Genomic DNA, 21,407 nt, shown 5'->3' on the forward strand with positions numbered 1-21,407 from the left:
AGAAGCTTGTGCTATAATCTGGACCTACTGTAGGCCTTCTTCTTGCTCTGGATACCACTCAAAACTGGAAACCATATGAATTCCAAGCAGAAAACAAATAGGATATATGTTGTCTCTAAAAGCCAAGACCTTAATTCCCTCCCCCCCCCACCCCCAGCTAAGTGGAGCAAGATCATCCCCCAGCTAAGTGGAGCAAGATCATTGAGGCATATACTCAACTGCTACCACTCTAGGTCAGCCCTCTATCCACTGTTCTCCCACCCTGGCAGGCATTCTTCTATTCCTTGTGAGGCTGTGCTCCTGTGGCATATACAGAACCCTCCATTGGGTTCTTTTACAACACAGATGCCACAGTTGTTTAGTTTGCTTTTACAGAGCCTGCCTGACTGGAGTTGAGAAGTTTCACCCTCTACAGCCCAGGAGCTCTCCTTGGTGCTGCTGACTATGTATTCTTTATTAATGGCAGCTTTACTATTAAGTACAACAGGCCCTGTTGAGCCTGTGAAGCCCTTGACTTCCCTATCCTTCGGGGACTGTAAGTAAAGCCTGCTAGATAATTTATTTGTTCAAGGTTATTTATATAGACAGGGGCTAAACTTGGAGAAGAACATGTGGTTCCTGACTCATTATTATTTACACTTTTATTAAGTATGTACTACTTGTCAGGTATTTGTATTGGGCACTAGAAATACAAGTATTAAATGGACAGGCTATACTTTAAGATGTAGAGTCTAATGTATGTTTGTCAATGTTTTTAACCACAGCCCACAGTCAGAAATACATTTTTTATCACAACCCATGGTATACACGCATACAAGCATACGTAACTGAAATACAAATTTCACAAAACAATATTTGCTGTAATTGAAATGCAATTTGATATTTTCTATTTGGCTCTATTCAACTCTATTCTATTATATCTCATTAAAAAATTTCAAGTCTTGACCCACTGAATTGATTTCAAGGTCTACTTTGCATGGGGGAAGAACAACTGCAGTTTGGCAAACATGGGTATATTAATTTGTGATGGGGCTTATACAGTGTATATATTTATACTTGAGGCACATGTTTTGCATAAATGTGGGGGTAGGGAGCCTGAAAAGAGTCTTCCCCTAAGCTGGTGCTTCTCAAATTTCAATGTGCATAGGAAACTCCTTGGGATTGTGTTAAAATAAAGATTCTAACTCAATAGGGCTGAATTAGGGCCTGAGATTCTGCATTTCTAGTTAGCTTTCAGGTGATGCTGATGCAGCTGGTCCATGGACCACAGTATGTTCACTACTAAGGATTTAAAACTCAAATGTATTGATAGGTCTGCTGAACTGCTAAGGTGGGGCCTGATGAGTTTCCTGAAAATGAACGCAACCTGAGAAAGTCTGCAGACAAAGTCTGCAGACAATTAATCCACGTGAACAGCACAGAAAAAAATATCACACAAATATGTCTAGCCTGCAATATCTGAATTTTGTGATGGGAATATTTATGTATGCAAAAAAACACAAATAAGAAATTACACATAAATGATTGTTTTGCAAAAAAAAAGCATCTGAAAGGTATTAATAAGGGGCCCAAGCAGCACTAGGGTGGAACCCAGGGGTAACTGGTGAAAGTAATTCTAAAGTGGGGAGAGAATTTTATCCACTTCTGTGAAGGAGGGATCCCTTCTATAGAGGAGGGATCAAGGGTTTTGTGGACATTGACTCACCAGTGACTCCAGAGAAATTGTCAGGGCTTTGGCACCTTAAAGGCTCTGTTAGTAAAGGGTGCAGGACACAGGAGAAAGGGCACAACACCCAGCAGACATGGCAGTACCCAGGAGAGAGTGGCATCTACCTCTCAGCTGCCTGGACTTGTTCCTGGGCATGAGTGAGACCTCCTTCAGCCCTCCCCCAATTGTCTGATTCCATTCATGTTCTTGCTACTACATGGGAATGGTGCAGGAGCCATTCCTCCCCCAAGTGCTGCTGGGGGCCAGCTCACAAAACATCTCACATATTCAGCACCTCATCTGATATACTGGGCAGTCCTGTGAAGCAACTATTATCCCCATTTCACAGGTGACAAGACTAACCCTTAAAGCAATAGATCTATTATAATTACCAAGTTGATTCCTCTAGCTATGAGTCCCAGAGATAATATGAGTTTTACCTGTCATCTTACTTTCTGAAAACATGAATTTTAAGTGTCTTCATTGCCGTCAAAAGCTCACTGCACAGTTCAAATGCTTATTATGTATTGTTTTCTGATTTTGTTTATTTTTATTATGACAAATGTAATCCATATCCTTTAGGAAGAAGCAGAGATGAATGAGTAGAGAAAAGAAAAAGAATTACACATAGGGGGAGTCATAAGATGGTAGAGGACTCAGGAGAAGGGGCAGCAGTGCCCGCTGACCTGGTTACAAACAAGGAAGACATAGGGATGGGCACAACAGCAGAGGCCTGGCATGGAGGTACCTACCCATCAGGTGATTGGACTCATTTTTAAGTACATGCTATACCTATCCTTGGCCACTATACAGGAATAACCATTGCCTACTTTTAAGCATACACACTTTCAGAGTTTTCTCTGTGCACAAATACATTATGCAAACATATTTACAGTTTTACAAAAGTGGGCTGATACTGTGTATGTGGTCCTACAAACTGTTTTTTCTTTATTGTTATTTTACAATGTACTATGAACATTCTTTCATGCACATGGGTGAAAATCCTCTACCAAAAGAGCGCTGTCATTGGATCAAAAGGCTGCTGGTAACAAGAGTGACATCTAAAGCAAATGATCAGCTTAAGCACACAGCCTGGCAAAATCTGCCAGGGAAAGCAGGGCCAGCAATATTCTCATCAGAGACGTCAGAATTGAAGGCCAAAGGCGTTAAATGTATGGAATATCATGTAAGCCCCTCTGGGCCCTACCTCCGCCCCTCACTCCCCTGATGCCCCGTTGGCCCCTTGTGGCAAACGGATCGGGTACATCTCTCTGCATCCAATGAAAACCACCCATTTTCTGCTTTTTCCTTAGCTCCTCCTGGGCCCTTGACAGGTCTCCATACTCTCTCATCATCTCCTCACTGCTCAAATGCCTTTCCTGCAAGTCCTCCTGAGAGTTCCTGGGGGAATCGTCCGTCGTCCCCCTGTCCGTTTTCCTCTTTGCTTTCCGGGGCACATAATCCTCAGCTGGGCGCTTTTCCGCGGCCGGCGGCTGGCTCTCTGGCTTTGCCTGGGATTCTGGCTTGCGCTCACCTTGTGGCTTGCCCTCACCTTCCGACTTTCCCTGCTTTTCTTGCTTTCCCTCATCATGTGGCTCTCCCTTGTCCTCTAGCTTTCCCTCATATTTTGGCTTCCCTTCCACGTCCGGCTTTTCTTCCTCTTCTGACTTTCCTTGATCTTCAGGCTCTACTTCATCTTCTGGCTTTCCCTTGTTTTCCGGTTTCCCTTCATTTTTATTGTAGGGTTTTTCCATGTTGAGATTTCCCCTCTTTTTCCTGTCCTGGGTGGGTAGGAGTAGAGGAAAGAGGAGACATGGGAGACTGAGGGCATGGGGAAGAAAGCAGGTCCGGATAACACTTGCATCTTGCCCCTGCTGAGGGTTCCCCTACCCTGGCCCGACCTCCAAGTGTGCCTTCTGCCCGCCCCTTACCCCACCGGTCCTCCCACACACGTGAGCCCACCATTCCCTGGCGGGAATTCCCGGCCACCTTCTCCACACTCCCTCCGCCTGGGCAGTCGGCCCCCAAATCTGCACAAGCTGTGCACTCCACACTCTCAACCCTTCTGGGTCCCTGTCCCTGCCGCCCACCCCTTCACGGACCTGTGGGGATCCTGGACAGGTTGCTCCTCCTTCTCAGGCCTTGCAGAGTGCTGGCAACGACAGACACGCAGACCTGCAGACAGACAGGAGACAGGGCAGGGGCTGCGCGCTCAGGGGGCTCACAGGTGTCCCTTTCCTGAATCCAGGCCCTTTTCACCCAACGTTTTCCTCCCCCACCTCCCCCGCACCCCAGCCGCCATTTCTCTCCAGGCCTTGGGCGCCAGACCAGGATGCTTTCCAAACTGCGTTTGGGTCCCTGTGTCCCCCTCTCCTGGAGGCAACCTGCCCCATCACACCCCCTTTTCGTGGAGGTCAGCATGTCTTCATAGGCGCAGAGTGTGAGAGGGGCTGATTTCCAGAATATGTCTGCGTTTCGCCGTCGCACTGCAGGGGCGTCCCCCCCACCCCAATTTCCAGATGTAAAATGGATGGAGAGCTCAGAGGGGAGATGAGAAGGCTAGCTGGGGCCGCTGCGGGGTCCTTCCGCCCCCCTCCTCACCAGTCCCTCAGATTCCTTCCCCGCCCCCTCCTCGCTGCTCCTGGGTCCTACTGCCAGCCACTCCATCCCCTGCCCCGCGTCTGCGGGCGGGCAGTGCCCGCCTTCACACTGACCTGCGGGCACCAGGGACAGGCCTGCGCCTCCTCCGGCATGCAGAACCCCGCCTGCAGCTCGCCCACCACCCGTGCAGCCCAGGGAGCTGGTTCCGCTCGGGCGCCAGGACCGGACCGCAGGGCGGGCGGACAAGCGGGCGGCTGGGCGCGGGGGCTGGTGCCCACGTCTGTGCCCGGCCAGTCACATGAGTGCCGCGTCACCCGAGCTTGGAACTTGGCCACCCCCGCCCCGCCCACCTCATCTCCCTATCCTGGAGGGGCCGGGAAGCTAAGGACACTGGGAGGGGTGTGTGTAACAAAGAGAGGAGTCCCAGAAGAGAAGGAGTGGCTTTCTGACCCCAGGTGCTTTACTTGGCACATCGCACAGCACAACATTCTTGCACAGCATCCCTTTCAGATGCCCACTATAACTAGGTGTGACAGCTGATCAGAGAGGGTATCTTACTGTGCCAAGAGCTTTCAGCTCCTGAGACCCACAGCCCTCTTTCAAAGCTGCTTCTGCCTGACTCCAGCCCAGGTGCTGGTGCCTGCCAGCCAGAGAGTTGAGCTGCCACCTTGAGTGCTGGTGCTCCTGGGATTCTGTCCTGGGCCTCCTCTCTCCTAAGTCCCCATGTTCACTCTCCCTGGGTGATCTCCTTGGCCTCCCTCTAAACACCACTGACTCCCAAATCTACATCTCTAGGATATTTACTCCTCCAAATCTCAGATTAGCCTTGCCAACTGTCTACTGGACATCACTACTCGAATGTCCCTGAGGGACTTCAAAGTCCATGTACCCCAAACTGATTTCACTAACTTCCTTCTCACCATTTCCATTGACCTCTCTCCTCACTTGAAACTTACCCTCCAACACTTGACCCGTTTTCTTAAGAATGTCGGATAGGTAGTAAAGAAAGCATTAAGACATTTTTAATATGGACCTCAGATGCACAGAGGTATCATAACCCTTGATTCACAACACACCCTTCACTGATTCTTGCTTCCTTAATTCCTTTCTTCACCTTTCCTTCTCTTTTGTTCACTTTTCTTCCATTCTTTTTCTCTTTCATGTTTGTGGAACCACCACCCAACCCAAAGAACTAGGAAACTGCCAATATTGTTGTTACTGCAGTATAGTACCACGTATTTGGGTTTTGGCAAGATGGTTATGATGTGTTTTGGTTTGATTCTCTTTGAGATTATCCTCCTTGGAGTGCATTGAACTTCTTGGATACACAGTGTCTTTCATCAAAGTTGAGTAATTTTCAGCCATTATTTCTTTAAAAATTCTTTCTGCCCCTTTCTGTTTCTCTTTTCCCTGTTGAATTCCCATCATGCATGTTAGTACACTTGATGGTGTTCTGCAGGTCTCTTCAACTCTGTTTATTCTTCCATGTTCTTCTGTTTTCTGCTCCTCAGATTGGATAATCTCAATTGACCTATCTTAAATTCACGTATTCTTTCTTCTGCCTAAGATCTAATGTTGTATCCCTCTAGTGGGTTTTTCATTTTAGTTTTTGTACTTTTCAGCTCTAGAATTTCTATTTATTTTATGATTTCTATATCTCTTTATATTTCTATTCCTCTAAAGACATTCTTCTCCTCCTTTCCTTTAGTCCCTTGTCTATGGTTTCCTTTAGCTCTTTAAACATATAAGATACAGTTGACAAAAAATCTTTATCTAGTTAGTCTAATACATGGACTTCCTCGTAGATAGTGCCTAGTAACTTATTTTTGTTCCTATGCATGGGCTATACTTTCTTCTTTGTATAGCTCATAAAATTTTGTTGGAATATGTAGATTTTTAATACAATGTATAGACTCTGGAAATCAGATTCTCCCCTTCCTTTCGGTTTTGTTACCACTCTGTCTTGTGGGTTATTGTTTACTTGCTTAGTGACTTTTTTATCTCAGCATATTATGGGGGTACAAATGTTAAGGTTACATATCTTGCCCTTGCCCCCCTCCCCCCTTGGATGAGAGCTTCAAGCGTGTCCATCCCCCATACTGTGCACATCACACTCATTATGTGTGTATGTACCCATCCCCTTCTCCCCCCTCCTATCTGCCCGATGCCTGATACATGTTATTCCTATATGTCCACTTAAGTGTTAATCAGTTTATACTAATTTGCTGATGAGTACATGTGGTGTTTATTTTTCCATTCTTGGGATACTTCACTTAGTAGAATGGGTTCCACCATTTCCAGGAAAATACAAGTGGTGCTATATCACCGTTGTTTCTTATAACTGAATAGTACTCCATGGTATACATATACCACATTTTATTAATCCACTCATGTATTGATGGGCACTTCAGTTGTTTCCACATCTTTGCAATTATGGATTATGCTGCTATAAACATTCGAGTGCAGGTTTCTTTTTCAGAGAATGTCTTTTGTTCTTCTGGGTAGATGCCCAGTAATGGGATTACTGGGTCAAATAGTAGATCCACTTGTATTGCTTTATGGTATCTCCGTATTGCTTTCTACAGAGGTTGAACTAGTTTGCAGTCCCACCAGCAATGTAGGAGTGTTCCTATCTCTCCATGTCTATGCCAACATTTGTTGTTATGGGACTTGTTAATACAGGCCATTCTCACTGGAGATAAGTGATATCTCATTGTGGTTTTGATTTGCATTTCCCTGATGATTAGAGATGTTGAGCATTTTTTCACGTGTTTGTTGGCCATTATTCTGTCTTCTTTTGGAAAGTTTCTGTTCATGTCCTTTGCCCACTTTTTGATAGGGTTGATTTTTTCTTGCTGATTTTCCTGAGTTCTATATAGATTTTAGTTATCAGCCCTTTATCAGATGTGTAGCTTGCAAAAATTTTCTCCCATTCCGTAGGTTGTCTGTTTGGAAAACAGACATGGAGCCATGTAGGTTCCATGTTTCCAAGTGACAGTTTCTTTGGCTGTGCAGAAGCTTTTTAATTTGATCAGGTCCCATTTATTTATTTTTGTTGCTGCTGTGATTGACTTTGGGGTCTTCTTCACAAATTCTTTGCCTAGGCCAATGTCTAGGAGAGTATTTCCAATGTTTTCCTCTGGGATTCTAATAGTTTCACACCTTAGGTTTAAGTCCGTTACCCAGCGTGAGTTGATTTTTGTGAGAGGTGAAAGGTGTGGATCCTGTTTCAGTCTTCTACATGTGGCTATCCAGTTTTCCCAGCACCATTTATTGAATGAGGACTCTTTTGCCCAGTATATGTTTTTGTCTGCTTTATCAAAGATGACATGGCTATATGAGACGGTTTCATATCTGGGTTCTCTGTTCTGTTCCACTGGTCAATATCACCATTCTTTTGCCAGCAAAAAGCTATTTTTAATACTATAGCCTGGTAGTATAGTTTTTTTTTTTCCTTTTTTTTTTATTTCGGCATATTATAGGGGTACAGATTTTAAGGCTTCAATAAATGCCCATTTCCCCCCTCCCCCTAAAAGTCTGAGTCTCCATCATGACCATCCCCCAGATGGTGCACATCTCACTCATTATGTATGTATACACCCGCCCCCTCCCCCCTCCCACCTGCCCAATACCCTATTACTGTAGTACCTATGTGTCCACTTAGGTGCTACTCAGTTAATACCAGTTTGCTGGAGAATATATCTGGTGCTTGTTTCTCCATTCTTGGGATACTTCACTTAGTAGTATGGGTTCCAGCTCTAACCAGGAAAATATAAGATGTGCTATATCACCATTGTTTCTTAGAGATGAATAGTACTCCATGGTATACATATACCACATTTTATTAATCCATTCTTGGATTGATGGGCACTTGGGCTGTTTCCACAGCCTTGCAATTATGAATTGTGCTGCTATAAACATTCGAGTGCAGGTGTCTTTTTTGTAGAGTGTCCTTGGATCATTTGGGTAGATGCCCAGCAATGGGATTGCTGGATCAAATGGTAGATTCACTTGCATCACTTTAAGATATCTCCATATTGCTTTCCACAGAGGTTGAACTAGTTTGCAGTCCCACCAGCAGTGTAGGAGTGTTCTTCTCTCTCTGCAACCACGCCAGCATTTATTGTTTGGAGATTTTTTGATAAAGGCCATTCTCACTGGGGTTAAGTGAAATCTCATTGTGGTTTTGATTTGCATTTCCCTGATGATTAGAGATGTTGAGCATTTTTTCATATGTTTGTTGGCCATTCTTCTGTCTTCTTTAGAAAAATTTCTGTTCAAGTCCTTTGCCCACTTTTTAATGGGGTTATTTGATTTTTTCTTCCTAATTTTCGTGAGTTCTAAGTATATTCTAGTTATCAGTCCCTTATCGGATGCATAGGATGCAAAAATTTTCTCCCATTCTGTAGGTTGTCTGTTTACTATCATGACTATTTCTTTGGCTGTGCAGAAGCTTTGTAGTTTGATCATGTCCCATTTATTTATTTTTGTTGCTGCTGTGATTGCCTTTGGGGACTTCTTCATAAACTCTTTGCCCAGGCCAATGTCTAGGAGAGTGTTTCCAACTTTTTCCTCTAGAGTTCTAATAGTTTCATACCTTAGGTTTAAGTCTGTTATCCAGCGTGAGTTGGTTTTTGTGAGAGGTGAAAGGTGTGGGTCCTGTTTTAGCCTTCTACAGGTGGCTATCCAGTTTTCCCAGCACCATTTATTGAACAGGGATTCTTTTCCCCAGCGTATGTTTTTGTCTGCTTTGTCAAAGATTAGATGGCTATATGAGGATGGTTTTATATCAGGATTCTCACATCTGTTCCACTGGTCAATATTCCTGTTTTTGTGCCAATACCATATTGTTTAAATTACTACAGATTTGTAGTATAGTTTGATATCTGGCATATTAATACCTCCCATTTTGTTTTTGTTGCCTAGAATTGCTCTTGATATTCGGGGTCTTCTTTGGTTCCATACGAAGCGTAAAATTATTTTTTCTATATCTGTGAAAAATGCTGATGGGATTTTAATAGGTATTGCATTGAATCTGTAGATCAGTTTGGGTAGTATAGACATTTTGATGATATTGATTCTGCCGATCCACGAGCATGGTATGGATTTCCATCTGTTTACATCCTCTGCTATTTCCTTCCTCAGTGTTTCATAGTTCTCCCTGTAGAGGTCTTTTACGTCCTTGGTTAAGTATATTCCTAGGTACTTTAATTTCTTTGTTGCTATTGTGAAGGGAATTGAGTCTTTGATTTGGTTCTCAATTAGATTGTTGTTGGCATATATGAATGCCTCTGATTTCTGTGTATTGATTTTGTATCCTGAGACTTTACTAAATTCATTGATCAGTTCCAGGAGTTTCTTGGTTAAATCTTTGGGGTTTTCTAGATACAATATCATATCATCAGCAAACAGTGAAAGTTTGATCTCTTCTGCCCCTATTTGGATACCTTTGATTCCATTTTCCTGTCTGATTGCTGTAGCCAAGACTTCCAGCACTATGTTGAACAGAAGTGGAGATAGTGGGCAGCCTTGTCTGGTTCCAGTTCTAAGTGGGAATGATTTCAATATTTCCCCATTCAGTATGATGTTGGCTATGGGTCTGTCATATATGGCTTGTATCATCTTTAGGTATGTCCCTTCTATGCCTATTTTCTTAAGTGTTCATATCATGAAAGGGTGTTGAATTTTGTCAAAAGCTTTTTCTGCATCTATTGAAAGAATCATGTGGTCTTTGTTTTTGCTTCTGTTTATGTGGTGAATTGCATTTATAGATTTACGTATGTTCAACCATCCCTGCATCCCTGGGATGAAGCCCACTTGGTCGTGGTGGATTATTTTTTTGATAAGTGTCTGGATTCGGTTAGCTAAGATTTTGTTGAAAATTTTTGCATCTATATTCCTTAGGGATATTGGTCTGTAGTTTTCTTTTTTTGTTGCATCCTTTCCTGGTTTTGGTATCAGAGTAATATTCGCTTCATAAAAGGTGTAGGGGAGGTTTCTGTTCTTCTCGATGTTGTGGAATAGTTTCTGCAAGATAAGTACTAGTTCTTCTTTGAAAGTTTGGTAAAATTCAGGTGTGAAGCCATCTGGACCAGGACTTTTCCTTTTAGGGATATTTTTATTGCTGTTTCTATTTCAGCTGTTGAGATTGGTCTGTTCAGGGAATCTATTTCTTCCTCGTTGAGCCTAGGGAGGCGATGTGCCTCTAGAAATTTGTCCATTTCCTCCACATTTTCTAGTTTGTGTGCATAAAGATTTTTGTAGTATTCATAAATTGTATCTTGTATCTCTTTGGGATCAGTTGTGATATCTCCTTTTTTATTCCTGATGGAGCTTATTAGAGATTTCTCTTTTCTGCTTTTCGTTAGCTTAGCCAATGGTGTGTCAATTTTGTTTATTTTTTCAAAGAACCAACTTTTTGTTTTATTAATCTCCTGAATAGCTTCCCTGTTTTCAATTTCGTTTAGTTCTGATTTGATCTTGTTGATTTCACTTCTTCTGCTGGGTTTGGGGTTGGTCTGTTCTTCTTTTTCCAGCTCTTGGAGTCGTTTCATTAGATTGTCTATTTGTGATCTTCTTGTCTTTTGGTTATAGGCATTTATGGAGATAAACTTTCCTCTCAGAACTGCTTTAGCTGTGTCCCAGAGGAGTTGATAACTTGTCTCTCCATTGTCGTTTTCTTCATAGAACTTTTTTATTTCCGTCTTGATTTCTTCATTTATGAAGTAATCATTTAGTAGGTGGTTGTTTAATTTCCACGTTTTTGTATAGAAATGTGAGTTTCTGTTAGGGTTGATTTCTACTTTTATTCCACTGTGATCTGAGAAGGTACATGGTATGGTTTCTATTTTTTTAAATTTCCTGAGATTTTCTTTGTGTCCTACGATATGGTCAATCTTAGAGAATGTCCCGTGAGCTGATGAGAAGAACGTATATTCAGTGGATTTTTGGTAGAATGTTCTGTAGATGTCTGTCAGACCTAATTGTCCTAGAGTTTTGTTTAAGTCCATTATTTCTTTATTAATTTTCTGTTTGGAGGATCTGTCTCGTGCCGTCAGTGGGGTGTTGAAATCTCCGGCGATTATGGAGTTGCTATTAATCCATTTGCTTAGCTCCAGTAAGGTTTGCTTTATGAATCTGGGTGCACCTAATTTGGGTGCATATATATTTAAAATTGTTATATCTTCTTGTTGGACTGTGCCCCTCACCATTATATAATGACCCTCTTTGTCTTTCACTACTTTTGTTGGTTTAAAAACTAAATCGTCTGAAATTAGAACTGCCACACCAGCCTTCTTTTGGCTTCTATTTGCTTGGAATATTGATCTCCACCCTTTTATTTTTAGTCTATATGCATCCTTGCAGGTTAGATGTGTTTCCTGAAGACAGCATATACTTGGCCTGTATTTTCTTATCCATTCAGCCAGCCTATGTCTCTTGAGTGGAGAGGTTAAGCCATTCACATTTATTGAGAGAACTGATAGGTAAGGTAGATTACGGATCATTCTGTTGTGTTGGATGTTGTTGCTATGATTTCTCACTTGAGCCATTGTAATATCTGGCCTTTAATATCTTTGGGTTTTGGTTGTTTTTATATTCGTGGGTTATTATTAGATGTTCTGTGCGTAACGCTGTTTTAAGTACTTCTTGTAGGGCTGGTCTTGTCTTGGTGAATTCTCTGAGCCTTTGCTTGTCTGAGAATGTTTTTATTTCTCCTTCATATATGAAGCTTAGTTTTGCAGGGAATAATATTCTAGGTTGGGCATTGTTTTGTTTCAAAAGAGTGAGAATGGGGCCCCAGTCTCTCCTTGCTTGTAAAGTCTCATTAGAGAAGTCTGATGTTATTCGAATTGGCTTTCCCTTGTATGTTACTTGCTTCTTTTGTCTTACAGCTCTTAGAAGGGCCTCTTTAGTTGATACTTTGGTCACTCTGATGACTGCATGTCGTGACGTCTTCCTGTTTGCGTTGAATCTCCCAGGGGTCCTCTGAGCTTTTTGAACTTGTATATCAAGGTTTTGAGCAAGGCCTGGGAAATTTTCCTCTATTATATATTCAAACAGCTTGTCCAATCCTTGAGTGTTGTCTTCTTCCCCTTCTTGTAATCCTATGACCCTCACATTAGGTTTCTTCACATAATCCCACAGCTCTTGTAGGCTTTGCTCTTTTCTCTTGTTTCTCTGCTCTATTTCTGTGACTGATTTATTTAATTGGAGGGTGTTATCTTCAAGCTCTGAGATTCTTTCTTCTGTTTGATCTACCCTGTTCCTGAGACTTTCCACTGTATTTTGTACTTCCTTGAATTGATTCTTCATTTCCAGGAGTTCGGTTACACTTTTCTTCATTGTGTCTATTTCTTTTCTCATATCCTGGAGGCTTTTTGTGGTTTTTTTGTGTTGGTTATTGAGTTGTTGTTGTAGCTGGGTGAGTGTTCTTATGATCCACATACGAAATTCCTCTTCTGTCATATTGGTTGCCTGATTTTGGTTGGTGTCCGTTTCTAGGGGGCTGGTGGTCCTCTTTGGGGGTGTGTTTTCCGTTTGGTTCTTCATATTTCCTGAGTTCTTTCGCTGATTTCTTCCCATGTCGATCAGTTGTTGTTTCTTTCCTTAAGTTATTGTTTGGGTATTCACACACCTTGTTTAGTTTCTGAGGCGTTAGGTGGTGTCTGTGGATGAAATTGGACCACTCCTTGCATATTGAGTCAGTGGGTGCCGTGGAAAGGTTGTGCAAGATGCCCTCCTTGTCAGTTGGTGGCGTTGGCTTGGAGGAACAGGCTATACTGTTGATTTTGTGTCCTGTTAACAGCTCTTGTTCTGGGTGGAGCTGGATTGGGTAAGCCTGCCCTCAGGCCATTAGCAGGGGTCAAAGTTCTGTTCTCTGCTTCCAAGGAAATCTGTCAGGGCGGGGCTGGAATGGTCCCGCTCAGCCAGGAAGTCTGCATGTGGGGGTGGGGCTGTCTGAGACCCGCAGTCTGGAGTGGGCCTCGCTTCTTTCCACCCTCCCCAACTCCGCAGCTACTCTTGGGCCTCTGCCAGCAGGCCAGACCACAAGCCACCAGGCCTCCCCAGACTGTGATACCGGCGCGGAGGTTCCCTGCACAAGAACACCACCTGGGTTGGGCGCACGGCCTCCTCCTGGGAGGAGGGTTGCCCTCTAGGACGCCGATCTGTCCCTGGAGGCACACACACCTCAGTAGGCTGTTCACGTATAACCCTTCTGTGCCCCGGGCAATGCTAGCCCTGAGTGCAGGGGATCTGGTCTGCAGGTCCGACCTCTGGGTCCCAGAGTTCAAGCTGTATCCCCACCAGGGAGAGGATTTCCGGTCCCAATTCACCCACAGGGAGCCCAAGCTGGGTCTATGTCTCTCAGCCTCTGAGTCGGCACCATTCTCCTGGGAACACTGTGCCAGCAGCACCGGGGAGGGCGGGCGGGTAGGTAGCTCACAGTCTGAGTTCCCCTGAGTCAGGTGTAGGGTCCCGAACGGGAAGGTCCTGTTCCTCGGAGGTGCCTCCAGCTTGTGGCTGTATTGTCTCTGTGGGCAACCGCGGGTAGGGTCGGCGGAGTGGAGGAGGAGGCAATATGTCGCCTGCTGCGCGGCTCGGGTCTGTGCACACGGAGGTGCCTGGAGGAAGTTGGGAACCTGGTGCCATGTCTGCTACAGGCTCACCGCTGGCTGGCAGCGGCGGTCTCTGGGCTGGTGTCCGCAGGTCTCTCCACCTGCTGGGGAGCCCACCAGCATTCCCAGATGCAGGGGAGGGGAAACAGCAAATCCACCTACCCTTGCCGCTGGTCTCCGGGCTGATCCGGTGGTCTCAGCCTCCAGTTCTCCTCCTCAGCGTCCTCCCGTGGAGTCTCCCTGGGTGTCAGGTACCCCTCCTTCCGGCCCTTGTCCGCTGTATGCTCGTCTTCTTGCTTATTTCCTCTAATTTCTGCTAGAATCTGTCTTTTCTGCAGAGACACTCTGTCTGGCGGTGTTATTCGTCCACCATCTTGCTCCGCCCCCCTCTAGTTTTAAGTCTGGTAAATTGATATCTTCCATTTTTTTCTTATTGCCTAGGATTACTTTTGCTATATGGGACATGCATAACTTTGGGAACTCAATATTCAGCCTGCTACACTTTTATATTTACCTATTAGGTTACCATACAGTGTCCTTTATTTCTTCATGTGGATTCAAGTTAACATTTAGTGTTTTCTAATTTAACTTTGAAGGACTCATTAGTATTTTCTTGTAGGACAATGTTGCCAGTTAAAAAGTATCTCCTTATTTGTTATTTGGGAATGTCTTAATTTATCCTTAGAGTTTTTTTTTTTTTTTGAGACAGAGTCTCGCTTTCTTGCCCAGGCTAGAGTGAGTGCCGTGGCGTCAGCCTAGCTCACAGCAACCTCAAACTCCTGGGCTCAAGCGATCGTCCTGCCTCAGCCTCCCGAGTAGCTGGGACTACAGGCACGAGCCACCATGCCCGGCTGATTTTATATATTATATATATTAGTTGGCCAATTAATTTCTTTCTATTTTTATGGTAGAGATGGGGTCTCGCTCAGGCTGGTTTTGAACTCCTGACCTTGAGCAATCCGTCCGCCTCGGCCTCCCAGAGTGCTAGGATTACAGGCGTGAGCCACCGCGCCCGGCCCTATCCTTAGAGTTTTGAGGAGAGTTTGCTTGCAAAGCAATCTTGGTTAACAGTGGTTTTCTTTCAACCTTCTGAAGATGTCAGCCTACTGTCTTCTGGCCTCCATGACATCTGATAATAAGCAAGTTGAAGTTTAGTGTTTTTCATTACATTTGAACATTTTTTGTCATTATTTCTTCAAATATATTTTTCTGCAACTTTCTCTTTCTCATATCTTTATAGAATTCCCATTGTGTCTATTCTGGTATGCTCAATGATATCCCAAGGGTACTTATGTTTATGTCTCTGTATATTTTTCTTCATTTTTTCCTTAGTGTTTTGTTCCTAAGACTCATTATTTCCATTTACCTATCTTCAAGTTTACTGATTCTTTCTTCAGTCACCTCAAATCCATTATTGATCTACTTTAGTGAATTTCTCATCTAGTTGTTTTCCATTTGATGGGGGAAAAGATAGTCTTTTCAACAAATGGGAATGGGAAAATTGGATATCCACATGCAAAAGAATGAAGTTGGAACTTTACCTTACACCATTTAGAAAAATTAACTCAAAATGAATCAAAGACCTTAATATAAGAGATAGAACTATAAAACTCTTAGAAGGAAATATAGGCAAAAGCCTTATGACATTGGATTTGGCAATGGTTCCTTCCATATGACATCCAAATTGTAAGCAACAAAAGAAAAAATAAGTTGGAATTCATCAAAGTAAAATGCTTTTTTGTATCAAAGGACACTATCAAGATGGTTAAAAGGCAAACTACATAATTGAAGATATATATCTTATGTGGGATTAATATCCAGAGTATTTATAGAACTCCTATAAATGAATGACAACAAAAACTTCCATACAACCCAATTTAAAAATGGGCAAAGAAATTAAATAGATACTTCTCCAAAGAAGATATACAAATGGTCAATAAGCATGTGAAAATATGCTCAACATCACTAATCATTAAGGAAATCCAAATCAAAATTATGATGAGATACTACTCTATACCCATCAGGATGGTTATTATCACAAAAATACATAATAAGTGTTGGCAAGTGCTATGGTTTTAGTTTGTCCTAACCAAAACTCATGTTGAAATTTGATCACCATTTTTGTGGTGTTGGAAGGCGGGGCCTAGTGGGAGGTATTTGTGTCATGGGGGTGGATCCCTTATGAATGGTTTGTTGCCATTTTCATGATAGTGAGTGAGTTCTTGCTCTGGTGAGACTGGTTCTCATGGGAATGGATTAATTCCCTTGAGAATGAAGTGTTACAGTTAGGCTGTCCCTTGGGTTTTATCTCTTTGCAGATCTCTGCTTCCCCTTTGATCTTCTCTGCTATGTTTTGACCTAGCTTGTAACCCTCACAGAAGAAGAGCAGATGTGTGTTGCATGCTTCTTGTACTTCCCAGACTGCAAAATTGTGAGCTAAATAAACCTCTTTTCTTTATAAATTACTCAGCTTCAGGTATTCTGTTACAGCAACACAAAATGGACTAAGACAAAGACAATGTGGGGATATTGGAACCCTTACACATTGCTGGTGGGAATGTAAAATTGTACAGCCACTATGGAAAAAAATATGACCTTTCCTCAAAGAATTAACATAAATTACCTTATGTCCCAGTAATTCCACTTCTAGGTATATACCAAAAGTAATTGAAAGCAGGGACCCAAATGGGTATTTGTACATCCATGTTCATAGCAGAATTATTGACAATAGCTAAAGGGTGGAAGTAACACAAATGTCCACTGAGAGATGAATGGATAAACAATATGTGACATATACATGTAATAGAATATTTTCAGCCTTAAAAAGTAATAAAATTCTGATATATGCTACAATATGGGTGAACCTTGAAAATATTATATTAAGTGAAATAAGCCAGACACCAAAGGGCAAATACTACATGATTCCACTTACATAAGGTACCTAGAAAAGTCAAATTTATATATACAGAAAATAGAGCAGAGGGTATGGGAGGGGAAAATGGAGAATGGGGAGTTATTGATCAATGTGTACAGAATAAATCCCACTTGATCATGGTGTATTATTCTTTTAATGTACTATTGAATTCAGTTTTCTAGGATTTTTGATGATTTTTACATCTATGTTCATCAGAGATATTAGTGTATTTTCTTTTATTGTAGTGCCATTATCTGGCATTAGTATATGTGTAATGCTGATCTCCTAAGATGAGTTTGAAAGTATTCCCACCTCTTCATTTTTTGGAAGAGTCTGAGAAGGATTTTCATTCGTTCTTCTTTAAATATTTGGTAGAATTCAGCAAAGAAGCCATCAGGTCTTGGGCTTTTTTTATGGGTGAATTTTATTACTGATTCAGTATCTTTTCTCATTGTTTGTCTGTTCAGGTTTTCTATTTGTTAATTTTTCAGTCATGGTAAAGTACTTGGTAAGTTGTATAAATTTAGGAATTTATTAATTTCTTCTAGGTTATTTAATTTGTTGATTAATAGTAGTCTATTATTATCATTTGTATTTCTGTGATATAAGTTATAATATCTCTGCTTTCATTACTGATTTTGTTTGAATCTTCTTTCTTTTTTCCTTAGTTTAGCTGAAGGTTTGTCAATTTGGTTTATCTTTTTTAAAAAGCCAATCTTAGTTTTGATGATCTTTCCTATTGTCCCATTGTTTTTTCTAGTCTCTATTTCATTTATTTCTGCTCTGATATTTATTATTTCCTTCCTTTAACTAACCTTTGGCTGAGTTTATTCTTCTTTTTCTAGTTCCTTAAGGTGTAATGTTAGATTGTTTATTTCAGATCTTTTAAAAAAATTGATGCAGACATTTATTGCTATAAACTTCCCTGTTAGAACTGCTTATGCTCCATCCCATAAGTTTTGGTATGCTGTGTTTCCATTTTAGCTTCTCTCAAAATGTTTTTAAATATTCCCTTTAATTTCTTCTTTCATTCATTGGTTGTTCAGGCATATATTGTTTAATTTCCATGTTTGTAAATTTTCCAAATTCCTCCTATTACTGATTTCTAGTTTCATACCACTGTGGTTAGAAAACTTAGTCCATATCATTTTAATCTCCTTAAATTTGTTAAGATTTCTCTTGTGGCAGAACATACGATTTATCCTGGAGAATGTTCTGTGTATACTTGAGAAGAATGTTGAACAACCTCTCCCCATCCATTGACCCCTACTTTTGCCAGCCTTCTACTCTATATTTCTATGAGATCAACTTTTTCAGGTACCACATATGAGTGAGATCATGTGGTATTTGTCCATCTGTGCTTGGCTTATTTCATTTAACATAATGCCCCCTAAATTAATCCATGCTGTTGTGAATGACAGGACTTCATTTCTTATGGCTGAACAGTATTCCATTGTGTGTATATACTACATTTTTATCCATTATCTGTTGATGGACACTTATGTTGATTCCAGATCTTGGTTATTGTGAATAATGGTGCAGTAAACATGGGAATGTACATCTCTATTCAACATAATAATTTCATTTATTTGGGATATATATTCAGTAGTAGGATTGTTGGATCATATAATAGTTATATTTTTCATTTTTTGAGGAACCTCCATACTGTTGTCCATAATGGCTGTACTAATTTACATTCGCATCAACAGTCTTCCCATTTACTAATTTACATTCCCATTTACAGTTTTACTTTACAGAAGATCTAATATGTTTTACATAGTGAATGTCAGTCTTTCTTTTGATGATTTAATCTTTTTATTATTTTTTGGTGTTCATATAACTCTTCTCCTTGATGATCTTTTCCCTGAATGCAGACTAACATTTATCTCTATTTTTAGTTACCTTATTGGTTTGTCCTTAATATACTCAAGGTAAAAAATGTGTGCACAAGTAATCCTCAAACTCTAGTGTGCAACAGAACCGTCTGTGAGCTTGTTAACAATGTAATTACCTGAGCACCATTGACGAAGAGTGAATTTTGGGTGTGGTGCCAGAATTCTGTATTTTAAACAAGCTCCACATGGAATTCTGAAGTATTTGATAGGCTAGCAAATTTGGAGGAACACTGGCATATATTATCTTAAAAGAATCTCATGTGCTGATTTTGGAGTACAATTTCTCCTTTGTGGTATTTCTTTCACAAGATATAAATTATAGATAAATGAACTGACTTGCTTAGTGTTGCAGTCAGAGGTAGTGTGGAGAAAATAAACCAAAGATATTTTAGCCACAAATTTCACTCAGTTATTCTCAACTCCACATGTATATAAGAATGACCATGGGATCTTTTACACTGTAATGATCCCTTGGTCTCACCTTTAATGAGTGTGATTCAATTGATTAGAAGTGGGTCCTGAGCTGCACTTTAAAATTTTCTCAGGTGACTCAAATCTGCAGCCATGGTTGAGAACTTATGCACTAAAGACACGAACATTAAAAAGCAAAAGACAGTTGTCTTTTAAAGAAGAGCACAGACTAGTGGGGAAATAATGCCTTGTGTAAGTAGATTAATTAAGGTCTTATACAGTGCTTTCACAGGTCTTAGATCTATCCAACTAACTGTTTATTTATCATCTATCTTTCTGTACATACTATGTGATGGGGAAGGGAGTGTCCAAACTTAAACTAAAGCTGGGGTCTCCACTTTAATTTATGTAAGTCCAGCGATGTCTTGATTAACTAGAATGCGGTGGGTGTAGAATGAAACAGTTTTCTGATTTTTTAGCCAGTTCTTTAGGTGATTTTAATGCAGCTGGTCTATATAGCACATGCTGATAAACACTGACATTTATAATACTATGATAAGTCTATGTGTTGAAATTGGTGTATGATACTTTCTCTGCTGCGTTCCTTTTTAAATTGGAAATTGCAGTCTGTAGGAAAAAGCAGTTACTTGCCCATAAATGATCAGAGGCAAACCTGAGTCTAGATTGCAGGACTATTGACTCAGCTGTAATTAACTGTTATGCCTTACAACTTACCAGGCCCTGTGGTAAACACTGAGAGTACCAGGATAAATGAGACAAAATATTTATTATGAGAAGGGCACAGTCTAGTGAGGAGCAGTGATGACTGTGGAAAATGTTCTAAAACCAGGATCTACCTACTAGGTCCCCAGTCTCATCCATTAGTTCTCATCAGTGTTTGAGTACAGGTTTATTTGGCACAGCAAATCTTGAAGCAAAGAAAGAGGGAAACTCCTCTGGATGGAGTGTTGGTTAGTGTGAATAAAGGCTACTGGGGACTCCAGGGGTGAGGATGGTGTGACTCAGAACAATCTTGGAGATATAAAGTCGCTCCTAGATCACATGTGTATGTACAGAGTGAAACCTGTAGCACTGTTTTCACAGAGAATGGAGAGTCAAGGAGACTGGGCCATATTCATCAGAGGACGGAAGGGATAGTCCAATTCTGAGCATAGTCACTCAGATTTGTCTAGGGGAGGATGAGAAAGGAAGTGTGAGAAAACCATAAAGGCCTATTTGCATCCCTAAGCAGCACTGGTAAAGTATACTTAAACCATTTAAACCTGGTATAACTCTAAAGCAGGGAGGGGCATTCTTTACATTTATGAAAGGGTAAAATGCAGATTCAAACCACTGAGGATTCCAGAGAAATCAGTGGGTTTTTGTCACCTTTAGGAGTCTAGCATATCAGCAGTAGTGGAGGCCAGTGGAGGAAGCAGAAAGGGAAGAAATACCTGATATTCACGGCATTGTCTACAAAAGGAAGGCAGAACAGCAGAGTAATAGGAAATCCCAAATCTGAAGTGCTCCAAACTCCAAAACATTTTGAACATGACATGATGCCATAAATGGAAAATTTCACAGCTGACCTGATGTACACAAACTTTGTTTCATGTACAAAATTATTTAAAACATTGTATAAAATTACTTTCAGGCTATAGGTATAAGGTGTATATAAAAGTTAAATAAATTTCATCCTTAGACTTGGGTCCCATCCACAAGATATGTCATTATGTATATTGCAAATATTCCCAAATTTGAAAAGATCCAAAATGAGAAACACTGGTCCCAAGCATTTTTTTTTTATTTCTGCATATTATGGGGGTATGTTTAGGTTATGTAAATTGCTCTTCCTCCTCCCCCCCTCGGAGCTTCAAGCGTGTCCATCCCCCAGATCAGGGGTCCTCAAACTTTTTAAACAGGGGGCCAGTTCACTGTCCCTCAGACCGTTGGAGGGCTGTTGGAGAGTGTGGCGCACATTCCACACATGCGCACTGTGGGCCCGGGACGAGTCGGCTGCTAAGCAGGACAGGTAGCGGTGGCAAAAACACCCGGCAGGCCACATGCAGCTCACTGGCCGTAGTTTGAGGATGCTTGTCCCAGATTGTGCGCCAAGATATCTCATTATGTAATACTCATCCCCTCCTCCCCCCTCCAATCTGCCCAACACCTGATAAATGTTATTCCTGTATGTGCATTTAGGTGTTGATCAGTGAAACCAATTTGCTGAGAGCATTTTGTGTAAGGGATACTCAACCTGT

General features: G+C 41.5%; 1 protein-coding gene across 3 annotated transcripts; it reads right to left on the reverse strand.

Moving 5' to 3' along the window:
• Window positions 1-542: 542 nt before the first annotated feature.
• On the reverse strand, window positions 543-4,610 carry TCEAL6 (transcription elongation factor A like 6). Of its 3 annotated transcripts, none has more exons than XM_012758782.3 (3): window positions 4,423-4,610; window positions 3,811-3,883; window positions 543-3,484 (listed from the first exon to the last, which is right to left on the reverse strand). In XM_012758782.3, the coding sequence occupies exon 3, from the start codon at window positions 3,460-3,462 to the stop codon at window positions 2,875-2,877; it is 588 nt and encodes a 195-aa protein (XP_012614236.2). In that variant the 5' UTR covers window positions 3,463-3,484; window positions 3,811-3,883; window positions 4,423-4,610; the 3' UTR covers window positions 543-2,874. The 3 variants fall into 3 exon arrangements, with proteins under 3 accessions (XP_012614236.2, XP_012614235.2, XP_075855494.1); XM_012758781.3 differs by having other exon boundaries at window positions 547-3,489; XM_075999379.1 differs by lacking the exon at window positions 4,423-4,610 and adding an exon at window positions 4,310-4,331 and having other exon boundaries at window positions 547-3,489.
• Window positions 4,611-21,407: the final 16,797 nt, after the last annotated feature.

The sequence above is a fragment of the Microcebus murinus genome, chromosome X (genome assembly GCF_040939455.1).
Source record: "Microcebus murinus isolate Inina chromosome X, M.murinus_Inina_mat1.0, whole genome shotgun sequence".
Lineage (NCBI taxonomy): Eukaryota > Metazoa > Chordata > Mammalia > Primates > Cheirogaleidae > Microcebus > Microcebus murinus.

Bases quoted from the DNA above. Each gene is read 5' to 3' on its own strand.
- TCEAL6 (XM_012758782.3), bottom strand. From the start codon at position 3,462: ATGGAAAAACCCTACAATAAAAATGAAGGGAAACCGGAAAACAAGGGA.